Source organism: Trachinotus anak, unplaced genomic scaffold, assembly GCF_046630095.1.
Source record: "Trachinotus anak isolate AG129_WGS33_773 ecotype Australia unplaced genomic scaffold, CSIRO_AGI_Tana_v1 ptg000019l, whole genome shotgun sequence".
NCBI lineage: Eukaryota > Metazoa > Chordata > Actinopteri > Carangiformes > Carangidae > Trachinotus > Trachinotus anak.
The window spans coordinates 21432332-21446035 of NW_027273870.1; the positions used below are offsets into that span (position 1 = coordinate 21432332).

Consider the following 13704-nt stretch of genomic DNA (forward strand, 5'->3'; position numbering starts at 1 on the left):
GTTGGTCTAGCATCAACAAAAAAGCATTGGCACTACACATTCTCACACACATCCTTGCTGTCAGGTTAGGAAAAGTGGTTGCAAGTGTAATTTTATTCATGTGTATTTATCTGAAAGCCACACCTTCATTCATGTTCTGTACCGTATGTGTTGTCCATTTGTTGTTATACTATGCACACCCTCTGTTAGGTGTCTCCCCTTTATCATGCTGAAAAAGCACTGAAAGTTTGAGAGCACATAGGCAGGACATGACCTCTTTAAACCAGCAGATCCAGTCACTGTCACAACTCCACAGTACTTCAGCCAAGAGTGGACAACCTCTCAGGAAGGAAGGAGGAGGTTATTTTAGTAACACTCTAAAGTATTGACATCCTGTTTCATTTTAATGTTGTTTTGTCAGGTTAGCTAAGAACAGGGAGACATATCCTAACACACGCTGTGTTAACTGCTACTGAGGATGAGTGATGGTGGACGGGTCGTATTCAGAGCTAGTCTGGAGATTTCGTCCCACTTACACTCTTGTGCTCCACTTTTAAGAATTAGGTTTTGTGAAAGAACAGAAAAGGCACACTCTGCTCTCTGCTGAAGGTACAGAAGCTGCTCTTCCTCTTGCAAAATAGGTCCAGTACACACTCTACTGTTGAACCATGGAAAGAAAATTTTGTGGTAAGAGATCATGCAAAAAGACAAAACAAATGAATGTCATATCACGGTGACCAGAAGAGGTACATCAAGGAACACAGGTGGGCTTATGTTCCTCCTCACCCGGACCCTCAAGAATATGTTAAGGTTAAAGGTTTTTGCACTACTCTGCAGATCATCAGAGAGGATAGTGAGGACTCAAGCGTGTTTTAACTGATTCTCAGATATTCTGTCCTCAAATGTTACAAATCATTTGAGTAATCGGTATTAGTATCTTACCTCAATACCTTTTTATGGTAAACAAGTTATATTTGCTTCATACCATTAGTAGTGGTCAATAACTGGACACAGCTCTTTTGAAGTTTGGCTTTTTGTCTTTTTAAAAAGGGTCCTGAATGAACAGAAAATAATTAAGTATTGTTTTGGTATTGGTTAAGAAAAGTCAGGTATTGATATTGTACTAGTGTCAAAAAATCTTGAAACAATACCCAGCCCTACACATTTCAGGATGGGCATCTTTAGTCACGTAGTCTTAAAATGTTGATGTGGAACATGGTATCAGGTAATTAATCTGTTTCTCTATCCTTTTTAACCTGTTTTGTCTAAACAATGTTTTCTGTTGTTGTTTGTTGCATTTCTGTCTCCATATTAAAGTATGACCAGCATTCGTGAAATCAATCCACATAAATAACACTGCCAGGGCCATATTCCCCCTCACTGCAGCTCGTTGGGAATAATAGTGCTACCTTAACTCTGTTTTGTGAAGAAAGGTTTGTTGATAGAGGAAGGTTAATATATGCGATGATGACCCTGAGCGTGTTGTGTCTCCAGAATGCAGAGTACTGAAGTCATCGTACAGCCGCTCTGCTACTCCAAACCGAACAGCTAAGAGCCCTGGACCTGCACGACGCAGCAAGTCCCCTGGTGCAGGTCAGACACATGACTGTGCACGCACACAAACTAGAAACAGTCTAGACACCGTCTGTATTAGACTTGTTAAAATTAAGAGACATTCCTGTATACTGTAGATAAAAGAACAAATGCTTACTCGTGAATACAAAGGTCAAGTCTGGCAAATTGTTACTTCATATGTGTGAAAATGTGTTTTACTGATATTTAAATACATCTCATTTATCTGATGCCAAAGTCACACCATGAGTGGTTTAGTGGTTGACAGACTGAGTAATAGCCTTTTATTTTGTAGCTTCATCCTAAACCCTCAACAGCCGTGATGAATGACTCAGCAATTTGTGTGCTGCATAGAGAGATGGTGACATTATGCTGAGTAATTTGTGTTCTACAAGCTGTTACGCCAAGTTTGAAGAAGAGGTATTTGAGAGGTTGCCAGTCTGAAGTGGCACTGCCAGAAGTCTTAGTTTTGCCTCGGAAGTTCTACCATAGTGTGTTGTAATATGAATATGTCTATATACATTTGATTTTTTTTTTTTTCGCCTACACTGCAGCAAGGCGACCTGTCCACTACTCCATCAGTCAGTCTCCAATCAAATCCCCAGGTGAGGCTGGTGATGGTGTGAGACACGTTACCTTCTCAAACACATGCCATATCAATTTACTCTGCTAATTAAGGTACAGTAATTCAGTAAAATGAGCTTCTCACAGTTTTAGGGTCTTCCTCTTCTCTTGTGAATAAATGCTGACTCTGGCTACTATAACAGTATCACACTGTCATCAGTGTGGCTGGGTCCAGAGTGAAATATCTTGACAAATTTAAATTTTGTGCAGAGATTTGTGCTCTTTTTATTGTGTAATGATGATGCTTAATCAGACCTGCCAACAGGACAAAATGTGCGGCCGTCCCAACAGTTCTCCTTGACAAGAAACATCTAGTCTCAGTGTAGTGTTGAGATTAATGCTAACAGGCTAATATACAAAACAAGCGCATATTGCACAACTTGCCAAATGTGCATCACCTTGCTCACTGAACCCATGTTAACATGATGACATGCCAAATGTTACATGCTGTTGTTCATCATTAACTAAACATTAACATGCTGACATGCTAACTCCAAGCACATCATGTTAACTGTTGAGAATTGAGCTAAGTCTAATTATGCTGCATTCACATCATATTCTTCCGACCATAATTAAGTCATGTCAGCCTACAAGCTGGAGTGTTTTTTAAACTAGCAGTATTACCTTTAAATTTAGGTAACAGCCTAATCTTTTTTTATTCAGACCAGACTGAACATTTTTTAGCTCCACTGAACATCTAAAAATAGCATTACAGCCAAACTGAAGTTGTTTTTTTAGTTTATTCAGTGATGTCTGCATCTTCTGGTTGCTTCTGCTGAGCTATACCTCTATTCAAAGTTTTCTAGTTATTTAAAGTAGAGACATTCCCTTTCTTTTGACCTTCTTTCTCTCCTTTGCTCTGGCTAAGCCATGGAGCTGCTATGAACTGGACACATCTATCTAATCTGTCTAATCTGAGGGCTGGCTGCTGCAGAATCCACTGATCTAAAGCCATGAACTGATGATTAGACTCACTCTTCAGCTGTGCCAATTAAATCCTGCCCTCACTGAACAGTTACATCACATGGCTCTTTATCTGTAGCAGCTGGGGTGCTCAAAGTTAAACTATACTTTAAAAACATTAAAGGTGTAATGTCCTATTTTTCAGTTAATTTCCCAAATATTGATTTAAAAGTGCTTTTAGTACCCAGAAGACAGTTAGTTGAGAATTGATGACCTTATGGTGAGACAAACAGGTACAACTCTAAAACAGCAGTACAAAGGCACAGCCTGTAGGCAGTGTGAAATGATTTTCCTCAGCTCATATGGGTTTATGCAGATGAAGAGAGACTATGAGTTAAAGTTTGACGCATTAGGTCTCTGTATTTGTGCCAGAAACCAAGAGAGAGCGAAGCAGAAATAGTCTGTTCTTGAGAGAATGAATCACCCAAACAATGGCTCACTGGCAAGCAGTTTTATCCAAACACACTTAAAAAACAAACAAAAAAAAGAATACCTCGCTGTTGTATGCTTCTGTGAAATTAATTTAAGAACATTAAAACAGGTAGATATTTTAAATTAAAGTAAATGTACATTAGAAATTAATTTACTCAAATAAATCAAATTAAAGTTACTGAAATAAATTGAATTGAGTGAAATTAATTCAATTGAATTAAATGTATTAAATCCAGTCTACTCATTTAAAGTAAATTGAGTTTTGCTAAATTTATGCAATTATCTAAAATGTATTGAATTGACATGTTTTCTGAGGTCACAGTGACCTTGACCTTTGACCAGCAAAATCCAATCAGTTCATCTTTGTGTCCAGCTGAATGTTTATGACTCTGGCCATGGCTGCCACAGTCTGACAGTCAGAGAGCCTCTTTCCCCTGCTCTTGCAAATCTAATCCCTCTATCTTTCTCCATACAGTAAATGGTGTGTCAAGTAGCCAGATCTCAACTCCGAAGTCCACCAAGTCCTCCACTCCATCTCCCACCAGCCCCCGAACCATCCCAAGTTTTAAGGTAAGACAGTATATCAGATGTCACAGTGTGTGCCATACAGTAGATGTTGTACACACAAGACACCCACAACAGACAGGTGTGCTCAAACACATTATCTACCAAGTATGGCTTGTCGTTTTTACAGTATACTCTTTTTGAGCAGATTGAACAAACAAAAAAAGAGTTGCTGGTAGGCAGATCTAGTTCTCTCCTGGCAGAGCCTCTACTGGCTCCTTGCTGCAGCTTTATATCTACAGTACAACCATGAGAGTGGTATCAATCGTCTCATCTATCTCTTGGTAAGAAAGGGAATAAGCAAGTTTCCCAAAATGTCAAACTATTCCTTTAAGGTGGGGCTTTAAAGGAGGGGATACAGAAGATTGTGCCGACCTACTTAATACAAAGTGATGAAATAAATCTATGTCAAGTCATCAAGTCACTGACTGACAGCCATGTAGCCTGTGTTGCAGCTCTATGATGTATCTTAGGTCGAGTCTGAGATACTAATCTGATTTATTGATGGGTTCTTCTGTAAGATGCGTGTTAGTCTCAAACTACAGAGTGTGTAACTGCTCCAGCCAGCTGGCAGACCTCCTCCAGAGAGCCACCACTCCTCTCTAAGCCCAGTCAAAGACTTATCCATCCATATCAATTTGGCAGGATATTAGATTTTTATGATTTACTTTAAAATGCACTGATAAAGAGGGTTAGTAGAGCAGCATTATTTGGAAAAACTAAATGAGAAAGAATCCGTAAACTGAGGCCACATGCAGAAGTTCTTTATCAGGGGAAAAAGCTTTTTTATGTACCCAGTTGTAAAAGAGACCCTGAAACTCTCACACCTTCTACTTTCATCCAGAGCACTATGCTTTTAGACTAAATAATAGATCCTTACTGTAAGGTAATGCTCATTATGGCGCAGTGAGGTACAGAACTACTTCTTTCAAAAATATAGCCATAAGATGTCAAAATTGCCACTGCTCTGCATAAATTACCCTCTTAACAAATGCATCATTCATTTAGAGCTATAACGCTTCGATGTGCAGTGATGATAAGTGGATGTGGAGGAGATCTATCCCAGCAGCTCGGACACCTTGTCCACTTTAGAGGGGCAAACTTATTTTAGACCTAGCTCACTATTTGAATAATAGTATTTTTATTTTAGGATTAATGTGCAGGTTATTTTTGTGAGCCATATGCTTTACAGAGGATCTCACCATACCATATATTCACAGGTTGTATTTCTAGTTAAAGAATAAAAGAAATATTGTGCTATTTCAAATTCCAACTCCTCAGTGTTTGAACTTTTTTTATTGATAAGTAGGCGATCTGTAGCTGGAGCCACTAAGAAAAGTCACCCACCATTATGAACCAGTTATGTTTTACCCATATATAGCATGTTTTGTGGGCATTTATAAAGCCCAAGGTTGCCATGGTGATTTGTCTTCTTGTTTTGCTTTAGGCCAGGCGTTCATCTCTATTTTTGTTTCTTTCTGCATCCTGCAGATACCTCCATCACATCACATCTCCTTACCAAATGTAAATGGCTCCTTGAACAACCACCAAGAGCAAAGCAATCGACTGAGTCCAGAGGGTACATCCTCTTTCCTTTCCTTTCCTTTCCTTTCCTTTCCTTTCCTTTCCTTTCCTTTCCTCTCCTCTCCTCTCCTCTCCTCTCCTCTCCTCTCCTCTCCTCTGGCTGACAATGACATTGAGTAACATTTAAACGATCCTCGTCTTGTCCCCTTGCAGCAGATTACAGAATTTGCTTACCCAACAAAAGTGGCAAAGAGTTAGCCATGTGTTCAAGATAAGTGTGAAATATTCCACTGCTGTGTGAGCAGATATTAAACTTAATTAATTTTACAGCTCTGTGTGTGTGTGAATGCTGCTCAGCTCTGTAACTGCTGCAAGAGGACTAGTAGAGATCACTTTAAATGTTGACGCCAGTGAGTGTGTTATTTTGTGGCACAGCATGTGGTCCCTAAATTTATTCTGAGGACAGGTTGAGTCTGTGCCAAAGCTCCTTTGTTTCTGTTGAACAGCAGGGCTGGCCTGTTGCCTCCTCTAACCTTCATCTCTCCTTGGCAGTTAATGGTAACCGCTACCTGCCTGCCTCCAACATTTTGGAAAAATACAAAGTCGGGAAGGTCATTGGAGATGGCAACTTCGCTGTGGTCAAGGAGTGTGTGGAGAGGTACGTGAAACACATTTAATCAGACTGGAAGTGTTTAATGCACAGTTGGCAGCTGGCTGCAGTGATAGCACAGCAGTGTACCTTGTTGCACTGCTTAATGAGATGTGCATCACGTGTAGTAACTGCTCCATCAGAGTGTTTAAGTCCTGATGACAGGCATTGTGGAGACAGAAATATCCCATGGATTAAACCCAGCGGTGAATTCACTTCATTAGCCTTTTAATCTCTGAGTCAACACTGCCCAGGCAGACAGGGGAGATGATGAGAGGAGGCCTGTCAATGTGGCTCTCATAATCCGATGTACCTTCCTGGAAAGTACTGAAAAATACCCGATGCGGCTGAGTAAACATATTGAATGCATTTCCCTCGTATAAAAAAAAAAAAAAAAAAAAAACATTTAAAAAAGCAGATTTTCTGAAAGTCACCAAAACAATTTAAGCTCAAAACTCCACTCAATAACTTATTTTGCTTTTAATCATTTCTTACTGCCTTGAATTAAGACACTGAGGTGTAGTTGAAAGCTATGATACTGTTTCCAAAGGTTAAGAATATACTTCCATGCTAAGATATTTGGACTATTTAGAGATTCCCATTGTTTATGTACAGCCTTCTATACATCAGCTGGCAGTCTTCTTCTTCCTGTCTTTGGTTGGTGCAATGCTACATTTCTTAATCAGTGGAATAGTTAGAACCCACTGGCAGGAAGGTGTACTGCATCACTTGCATGCTCATGTGAACACAGGTACCTCCTCACGTGCATGGTAGTAAAGCACAAGCTTCAAGCAGACTAGGGACATGCTCATCAAAACATTGTTAAATTTGCAAGAAGAAACTAGCAGGTAACTAAAAAACCCCTGAAAACTTTGTTTTTGCTGGCCTCCAGTGGTTTACATTCTCAGCTTGCTGCAGTGATGTAGGAAGGTTGGCCGTGGTTATGGTTGTAACAGAGCACACTTTTGACCCAGCAGTGACACTGGGTGTTGTCTGAGGTGGAACAAATGTGAAACTCTTAAGCAGAGATGGCAGTGAAACACAGATCTTCAGCCTGGTGTTCAAATACTCCTCAAGTGTCCTCAGTTTCTTGTTGAGCCTGCCTGTTTCTGCACTGCATCTCTGCTCGTTGTATAAACTTGGCTTGTACAGCTGACAGACCTTTCCAGTAGCTTTGTTCGCTGTGCTCCTGCACATTGTAACTGAGGCTCTGTAGTTAATGCTTGATTTACAGTGTTGTGGCATCAGTGCTGTTTTTATTGTTTGCACTAACTGAAGTGTTTCTGTGCAGGTCCACAGGAAAAGAGTTTGCACTGAAGATCATCGACAAGGCCAAGTGCAGTGGAAAGGTTTCACTCTATCCTCTTCTTCCTCTATTTTGCCTTCTCACACACACACATTCACACACTCACACTGATGTAAGGAAGCGGTCATTTGCCAGTGTTCCACTGTGCATTATTAACACCCACATACAGCACAGTATTGCCTGTGTGTCTCTGATCCTCTTAGCCCTCACAGTTAGATTAGGTTGGTAATGTTTTATTTATCGCTTAACTCAAATTATCTTCACACTTTCACATGCGCACAATGACACACTCTGAATCACACACCCTTGACACCAATTCACATTCAATCAACAAAGCAGCTTCTTTTTTATGAGCATAATGGCTCAGTGTAAACCCTGTGCACTGTATCAGCCTCACTTGGATTATCTGCGTGGGTTGTGTGTTTCCAGGAGCACCTCATCGAGAATGAGGTGGCAGTGCTGCGAAAAGTGAAACACCCCAACATAATCATGCTGATTGAGGAGGTGGACACTCCCTCTGAACTGTACCTGGTTATGGAGCTTGTCAAGGTACAATACTCTGACCGACTCTGTGTCAGTATCAGTGCACACTCCTCATTTCTGTGTGGGCTTTGATATGTAATCAGTGTGTTTAATGTCGGCGCAGGGAGGGGATTTATTTGATGCCATCACCTCCTCGGCCAAATACACAGAGAGAGATGCCAGCATCATGGTGTACAACCTCGCTGGAGCTCTGAAGTACCTGCACAGCATGAACATCGTCCACAGAGATATTAAACCAGAGAACCTGCTGGTATACATTTACACACACAACATTTTGCTTTCCTACAAAGCCAACTGCTCAGCGGGCCTCAACTAAACATGTACTCTTTTTAAGGTGTTTGAGTACCCAGATGGCACCAAGTCATTGAAGCTTGGGGACTTTGGCCTAGCCACAGAAGTGGAGGGACCCTTGTATACTGTATGCGGTACTCCTACATATGTGGCTCCAGAAATCATCGCAGAGTCTGGGTAAGCCGGATGTTTTGGCAAAGTGTGAGGCTTTCTGTTTTTACTGATCTGTGGGTTGGTTTAAATGGAAACATTTGTTTTACGTACAACAGCAGAGTAGAAATGTGGGTCTGCAGCACCGCTGTGTTGTAATCAGCTGTGTGGAGATTAAAAGGTGAATGGTGAATACAGCAACACAAACCATGTGTGTGGTATATTTACTGCTACATCATTATAGTGGATTGACAACCTTGTGTTTCCAAAATGTCAGTATGTACTTTTTTTTGTTGCTTTTATGTCCAGTCAGTCAGCTACTGTGTTTCTAACACTGAGATGATGGAAGATGGAAATGGTTTGCTGGTATTAAGTTTGCTGTTATTTTCTGTCTCCCTGTCTCTTTTCACAGCTATGGTCTGAAGGTGGATATCTGGGCTGCAGGTGTCATCACCTACATCCTTCTGTGTGGCTTTCCTCCCTTCAGAAGGTATTCACTTCATCCACGTCAACCTTTATCCACTACTAATAAAACAATAAATTTCAAACAATAAATACAATGTTGAATAAAGATGTCAGACATGCATCATTTTAGGTCACATTATTTGGGAATTTGTTTTTCTACCTGCTGTACAATAAACATATAATGAAAGGTGAGGTTACAGATGAGGCTATTGTACAGTGTAGCTGTATGCTATGTGTGCTGAATAATACATGTGTCTGTGTGTGTCATTCCACGTAGTGAGAGTAACCTGCAAGAGGACCTGTTTGACCAGATCCTTCTGGGGCGCCTGGAATTTCCCAGTCCTTACTGGGACAACATCACTGACTCAGCCAAGGTTGGGACCACTGACACGCACACACCCCAACAATTTGTTTAATGTCACTTAAGATGATATTATATTGACTCCCAGTCATTTCTTTGAAGGGTAACCGAAACGTGCTCTAACCGTAACCATTATCTAACTCCAATGAGGAAATAAACCATTTCACCTTGAACTGAAAGCAGCGTCAGTAACAAGTCCAAAAAGGATCTGAAATGTTACATAGTTTAAACACACACACAGACAGACACACACACACAAACACACACCATGTGAACCCGCTCCATTAATGACTACTGTCTGCTGGAGGACAGACACCCCCTCCCAACCCACTAAATTAATGTCATGTATTAAGGTGACAGCCCACGCTCAGCATGTAAGACCAAACTGCTAATTAAACCCACTGCTATTACAGTGGCCTGTCACTGCAGACAAGTGCTCAGTTATAGACACCACAGCATGAAACCACTTGCACTTCTGGAGCTGTGCAGGTGTGAATGTGAGAGAGGATATTTATCCAGAGACTGTGTGTTTACATGACTTTGTGAGCACACGTGTGAAAGCAGGTGCATCAACTCTGGGTGATTCCAGTACCTTCAGTGAGGTGTTCACACATAGTATTACTATTATTAGGTTGAAATCATTATCACAATATTAAAACCAATAGTTTTTCCAATATTAATGTGTATAGAAATATGCCAAGTGCATGTAAAACATAATACACACACTTAAAGCTGCACTAATTTATATTTTTGTATGAACAATGTACCAAAGGAGTGTGTGCAATGTGAAATTAATGAGTCAGTTATCGCTCGGCAGTTTCCCCTGCTCCACGTTTTTCAGCTCAATGTTTTGGTTTTATGACCCACAATTTTGCTGTTTTAGTACAATGAGCGTTGTTATCGGCCACAGGGGCTGCTGTTTCAGCAAAAAAGGGTCATTACCCAGCCAGCACCAAAGCATCAGTAGCCAATTGATTTGTTTTTAAATTACAGAAGCAGTTTTATTGGAATGGATAACAGAATTTTGCAAAACAATAGCACAATATGATCATTATATTCACATACCTCCAAAAGTCAATAATAATGAACTATGGGTTAGGGACAAAGTGTATTGTACTAAACTGTGGTGTGTTCTGTTTCAGGAGCTGATCGGAAAGATGCTGCAGGTCAACGTCGAGGCTCGATACACAGCACAGGATGTCCTCTCCCACCCATGGGTCACGGTATTGCGCAACATTGTGTCTGTATGTTTGCATGTACAATACTGTGCAAAAGTTTTAGGCACTTTAGATGTGTAGAATCTTATCCGTCACACGATAAGAAAGTACAATAAGAAAATACTTTGCACTGGTCCAGTCGATTGAAGAGATGTACAGGGTTAGAGCCCTATCAATATCAGCTGAATATATCTGAGATCCCTTCGAAGGAGGAGCCCTAGATGGGGTCTTGACACGGGTGGCGGTGGGAAGGTGGAGGAGCAAGGTTGCGAGCAGCGTAGACTGCAGTGACAGCAGAAAGAGACAACATAGGTAAAGCTGTTTAAATGTTGCTCAGCTAAGACGATCACTGGATGATAGGAAAGCCCATGCACAGAACCCGGTGGAAAGGTGAAGCCTCGGTGTGATGACGAGATAAGGCTGGCTGACTGTTGTCTTCCTGTTTTAACTTACACTAAAGGATTCATAGTGAGAGTCATAAAGAGCTATCTTCAGTGTCGAGAAGAACAAGGAGTCCTGCAACAGATGGTATGACCTCCACAGATCCCTGATCTCAGCATCATGAAGACACTGAGACAGAAGAACTGTAGCAAGTTCTCCAAGATGATTGGGACTAGCTACCTGCCAAGTACCTCGAAAAACCATTTTAAAGGCAAAGGAAAGTTACCAAATATTGATCTGATTTGGGGGTTTTTTCTGCTTACTGCACTTTGTATGAATTTAATTGATAAATAAAACAATTCAGGGATTGACTTTGAAAGCATCCTCACTGTACATTTGGTGCCTGAGACATTTGCGCAGGACTGTATGTGTAAACCGAACCTCAAGTTTGTGATTTCTGCATTAAGATAGTTTTCTGTGTAGGAAACCATTGTACACTGGACATGTTTGTGTGTGTATGTAGGACGATGCAGTCATGGAGAACAACATGAAGATGGAGGTCACAGGTAAACTGCAGACGCACTTTAACACTGCGCCAAAGCACAACAACACCACAGCTGGTGTGGCAGTCATCATGGTAAGCACCCAAAAACACTCCCAACCAATTTCTCTGCTCAATCTTATGAGATTTACTGTAGCACTCTTTTTGATAGTATGACCTTTATGAGGTCATGATAACTTTCAGTGACCTCTTAAATCTCTAATATTGATGGTTTGACACGGATTTAGTCGTCACTAACGGGGTCATGCAGCGGCTTGAACAGGTCAGGCCTTTTCCAAGCTTTAACAGTGTGACAGCGGATGTTTGACCCAAATAAAGATGACTGAGCTTCCTCTAATTCACTTTATATGAGTCTTGCACCTACTTGATCCCTGGGATAGAATATCTGGCCACAATCACCGCTGAAGACGACATTAAATACAAGTTATAAGCAACTTATGCTGCTGTGAACTTGTAAGACAGGATTTTAGAGATGGAATGATGGAAAAACCAAACAGTGAAGTCATTCCTGCAGCAGTCACATCCTTCCATCCTGTCTGTTTCAAGCCCCATTTGCATCATTTCCTGTTGTACAGTTTGACTTCCTCCACTCCTCATCTCATCAGGTCACACCACCCATCAGCCTAGTGCACTCTCTTCAGTCTGTCTGTCTGAACGAAAGCAGGAAAAGGGGGGAAGGGGAAGTTTCTTTGATTAGAAATTTAATTTGATCCCCCTCTTTACTGCAAAGAGCCTCATTTTGTTGTAAATTTCATTTGACAGTTTGAGGTGTAAACGTGGGCCCTGGCCTCGGCCCTTCCTCCTCCTCCTCTCCATCCACTTCCTCCTCCCTCCTCCTCACCCCTCCCTCACACCCGACCCAGGACCACAGGGGACGCCTGGAGCTGAAAGCCGGGTACACACTTCACCCCTCCCCGCTGCCTTCCATCTTCCTTCCCAGCCATCGCCCTTCCCTTCTCCCTCTTCCCTACATCTGAAACAGCTCCCACCCCCCTGCTACTCTCCCTTCCTCCCTTCCCTTCCTTCCTGTGTCTTTCTCAGGCCCCCTGCCCCTCGGCTGCAGTAACAATAACCAACTGATTTGGACCACGCTAACTCTCTCCCAACACACGCTCTGTCCTGGATTTACCCTTACGACTCTTTTCATACTCTTCATTCAGCTCCTTCAGTCACATTTCATTCCATTTGTGCCAATCAACAACTTGGGATGTGAAAATAATGGTGTGTTTTCAAGGATGTGTTGTCTAATCACATTGTCACTGATGTTGTTTAAGCATGTTTTCAGTGCCAGCCAATGCAAGCTAGAGCAAGAGCAGTGTCATTTGCCTCCCTCTCTGCCATTATTGTTTGTTAGTGATCTCATCCAAAATAGCCTTTTCAATAGATTTCTATGGTGCTACGATTGGTGTAACTTGTTAATGGTACTCTGCTTCCACCTTGTGGAGAAAATCAGGAACTGTGCTGGCACTATTCTGTAGTTCAAATTGGCAGAGATGGACGCAAACCAGTGTGGCCTTATTGCCTTGGATACAAGATACCCCAGCACATTTTAAAGGAGAAGGATGGTGGTATTCTAGATTTTTCATATTGTCAAAAAAATCCCATGAAAAGATCAAAATCCACAATTTGTAACTACCCTACCATGTCTGTGGTGCTCAGCCCCATGTCCACTGGTCTCTGCTGAAGACAAATCTTATAGCACAGGTCACAAATGTATAATTTTATATCTAAAAATGCTCAGTCATTTCTTTAAATATTTTTTCACAGGTACTGTAGTCTTTAGCAAACATTGCATTTAGACTATCAGTCCTGGATTAACATACATTTTGTGTATTTATGGCAGCAGGATGGTGTATGTGAGATAAACTTCAGTACCTGTGTTCATGGAAATGAAGTAACATGTCTCCCAGTGTGACTCACTAATGTGTTTTTAGTAGTTTCTGGACAATTCTATCACACAGAAGTATAAGCTATCATACTCGTGCCCAACAGGCAACATTTCATTGTAAGTTTTAGTCTTTTCATGGGATTTGTTGATAGTAGGAAAGAGATAGAATAACACTTGCCTTATCTTTTAAAACCAGTACAGTCAAAAACACATTTAATCCTACCTTACAACCT

General features: G+C 41.2%; 1 protein-coding gene across 3 annotated transcripts in view; it reads left to right on the top strand.

Annotated features, from left to right (window-relative positions):
• dclk2a (doublecortin-like kinase 2a) overlaps positions 1-13704 on the top strand; it is a 42995-nt gene that overhangs the window by 25072 nt on the left and 4219 nt on the right. For 2 of the 3 annotated variants that reach the window (XM_071503557.1, XM_071503558.1), the window contains exons 4-16: positions 1474-1572; positions 2106-2156; positions 4046-4140; positions 5626-5713; positions 6211-6316; positions 7599-7656; positions 8043-8162; positions 8260-8406; positions 8491-8624; positions 9010-9087; positions 9340-9436; positions 10566-10646; positions 11545-11658. In XM_071503557.1, the coding sequence (XP_071359658.1) occupies positions 1474-1572; positions 2106-2156; positions 4046-4140; positions 5626-5713; positions 6211-6316; positions 7599-7656; positions 8043-8162; positions 8260-8406; positions 8491-8624; positions 9010-9087; positions 9340-9436; positions 10566-10646; positions 11545-11658 (1268 nt within the window). Of the gene's footprint in view, positions 1-1473; positions 1573-2105; positions 2157-4045; positions 4141-5625; positions 5714-6210; positions 6317-7598; positions 7657-8042; positions 8163-8259; positions 8407-8490; positions 8625-9009; positions 9088-9339; positions 9437-10565; positions 10647-11544; positions 11659-12345; positions 12479-13704 lie in introns of those variants that run through there. The other variant, XM_071503559.1, reaches the window with a different exon arrangement.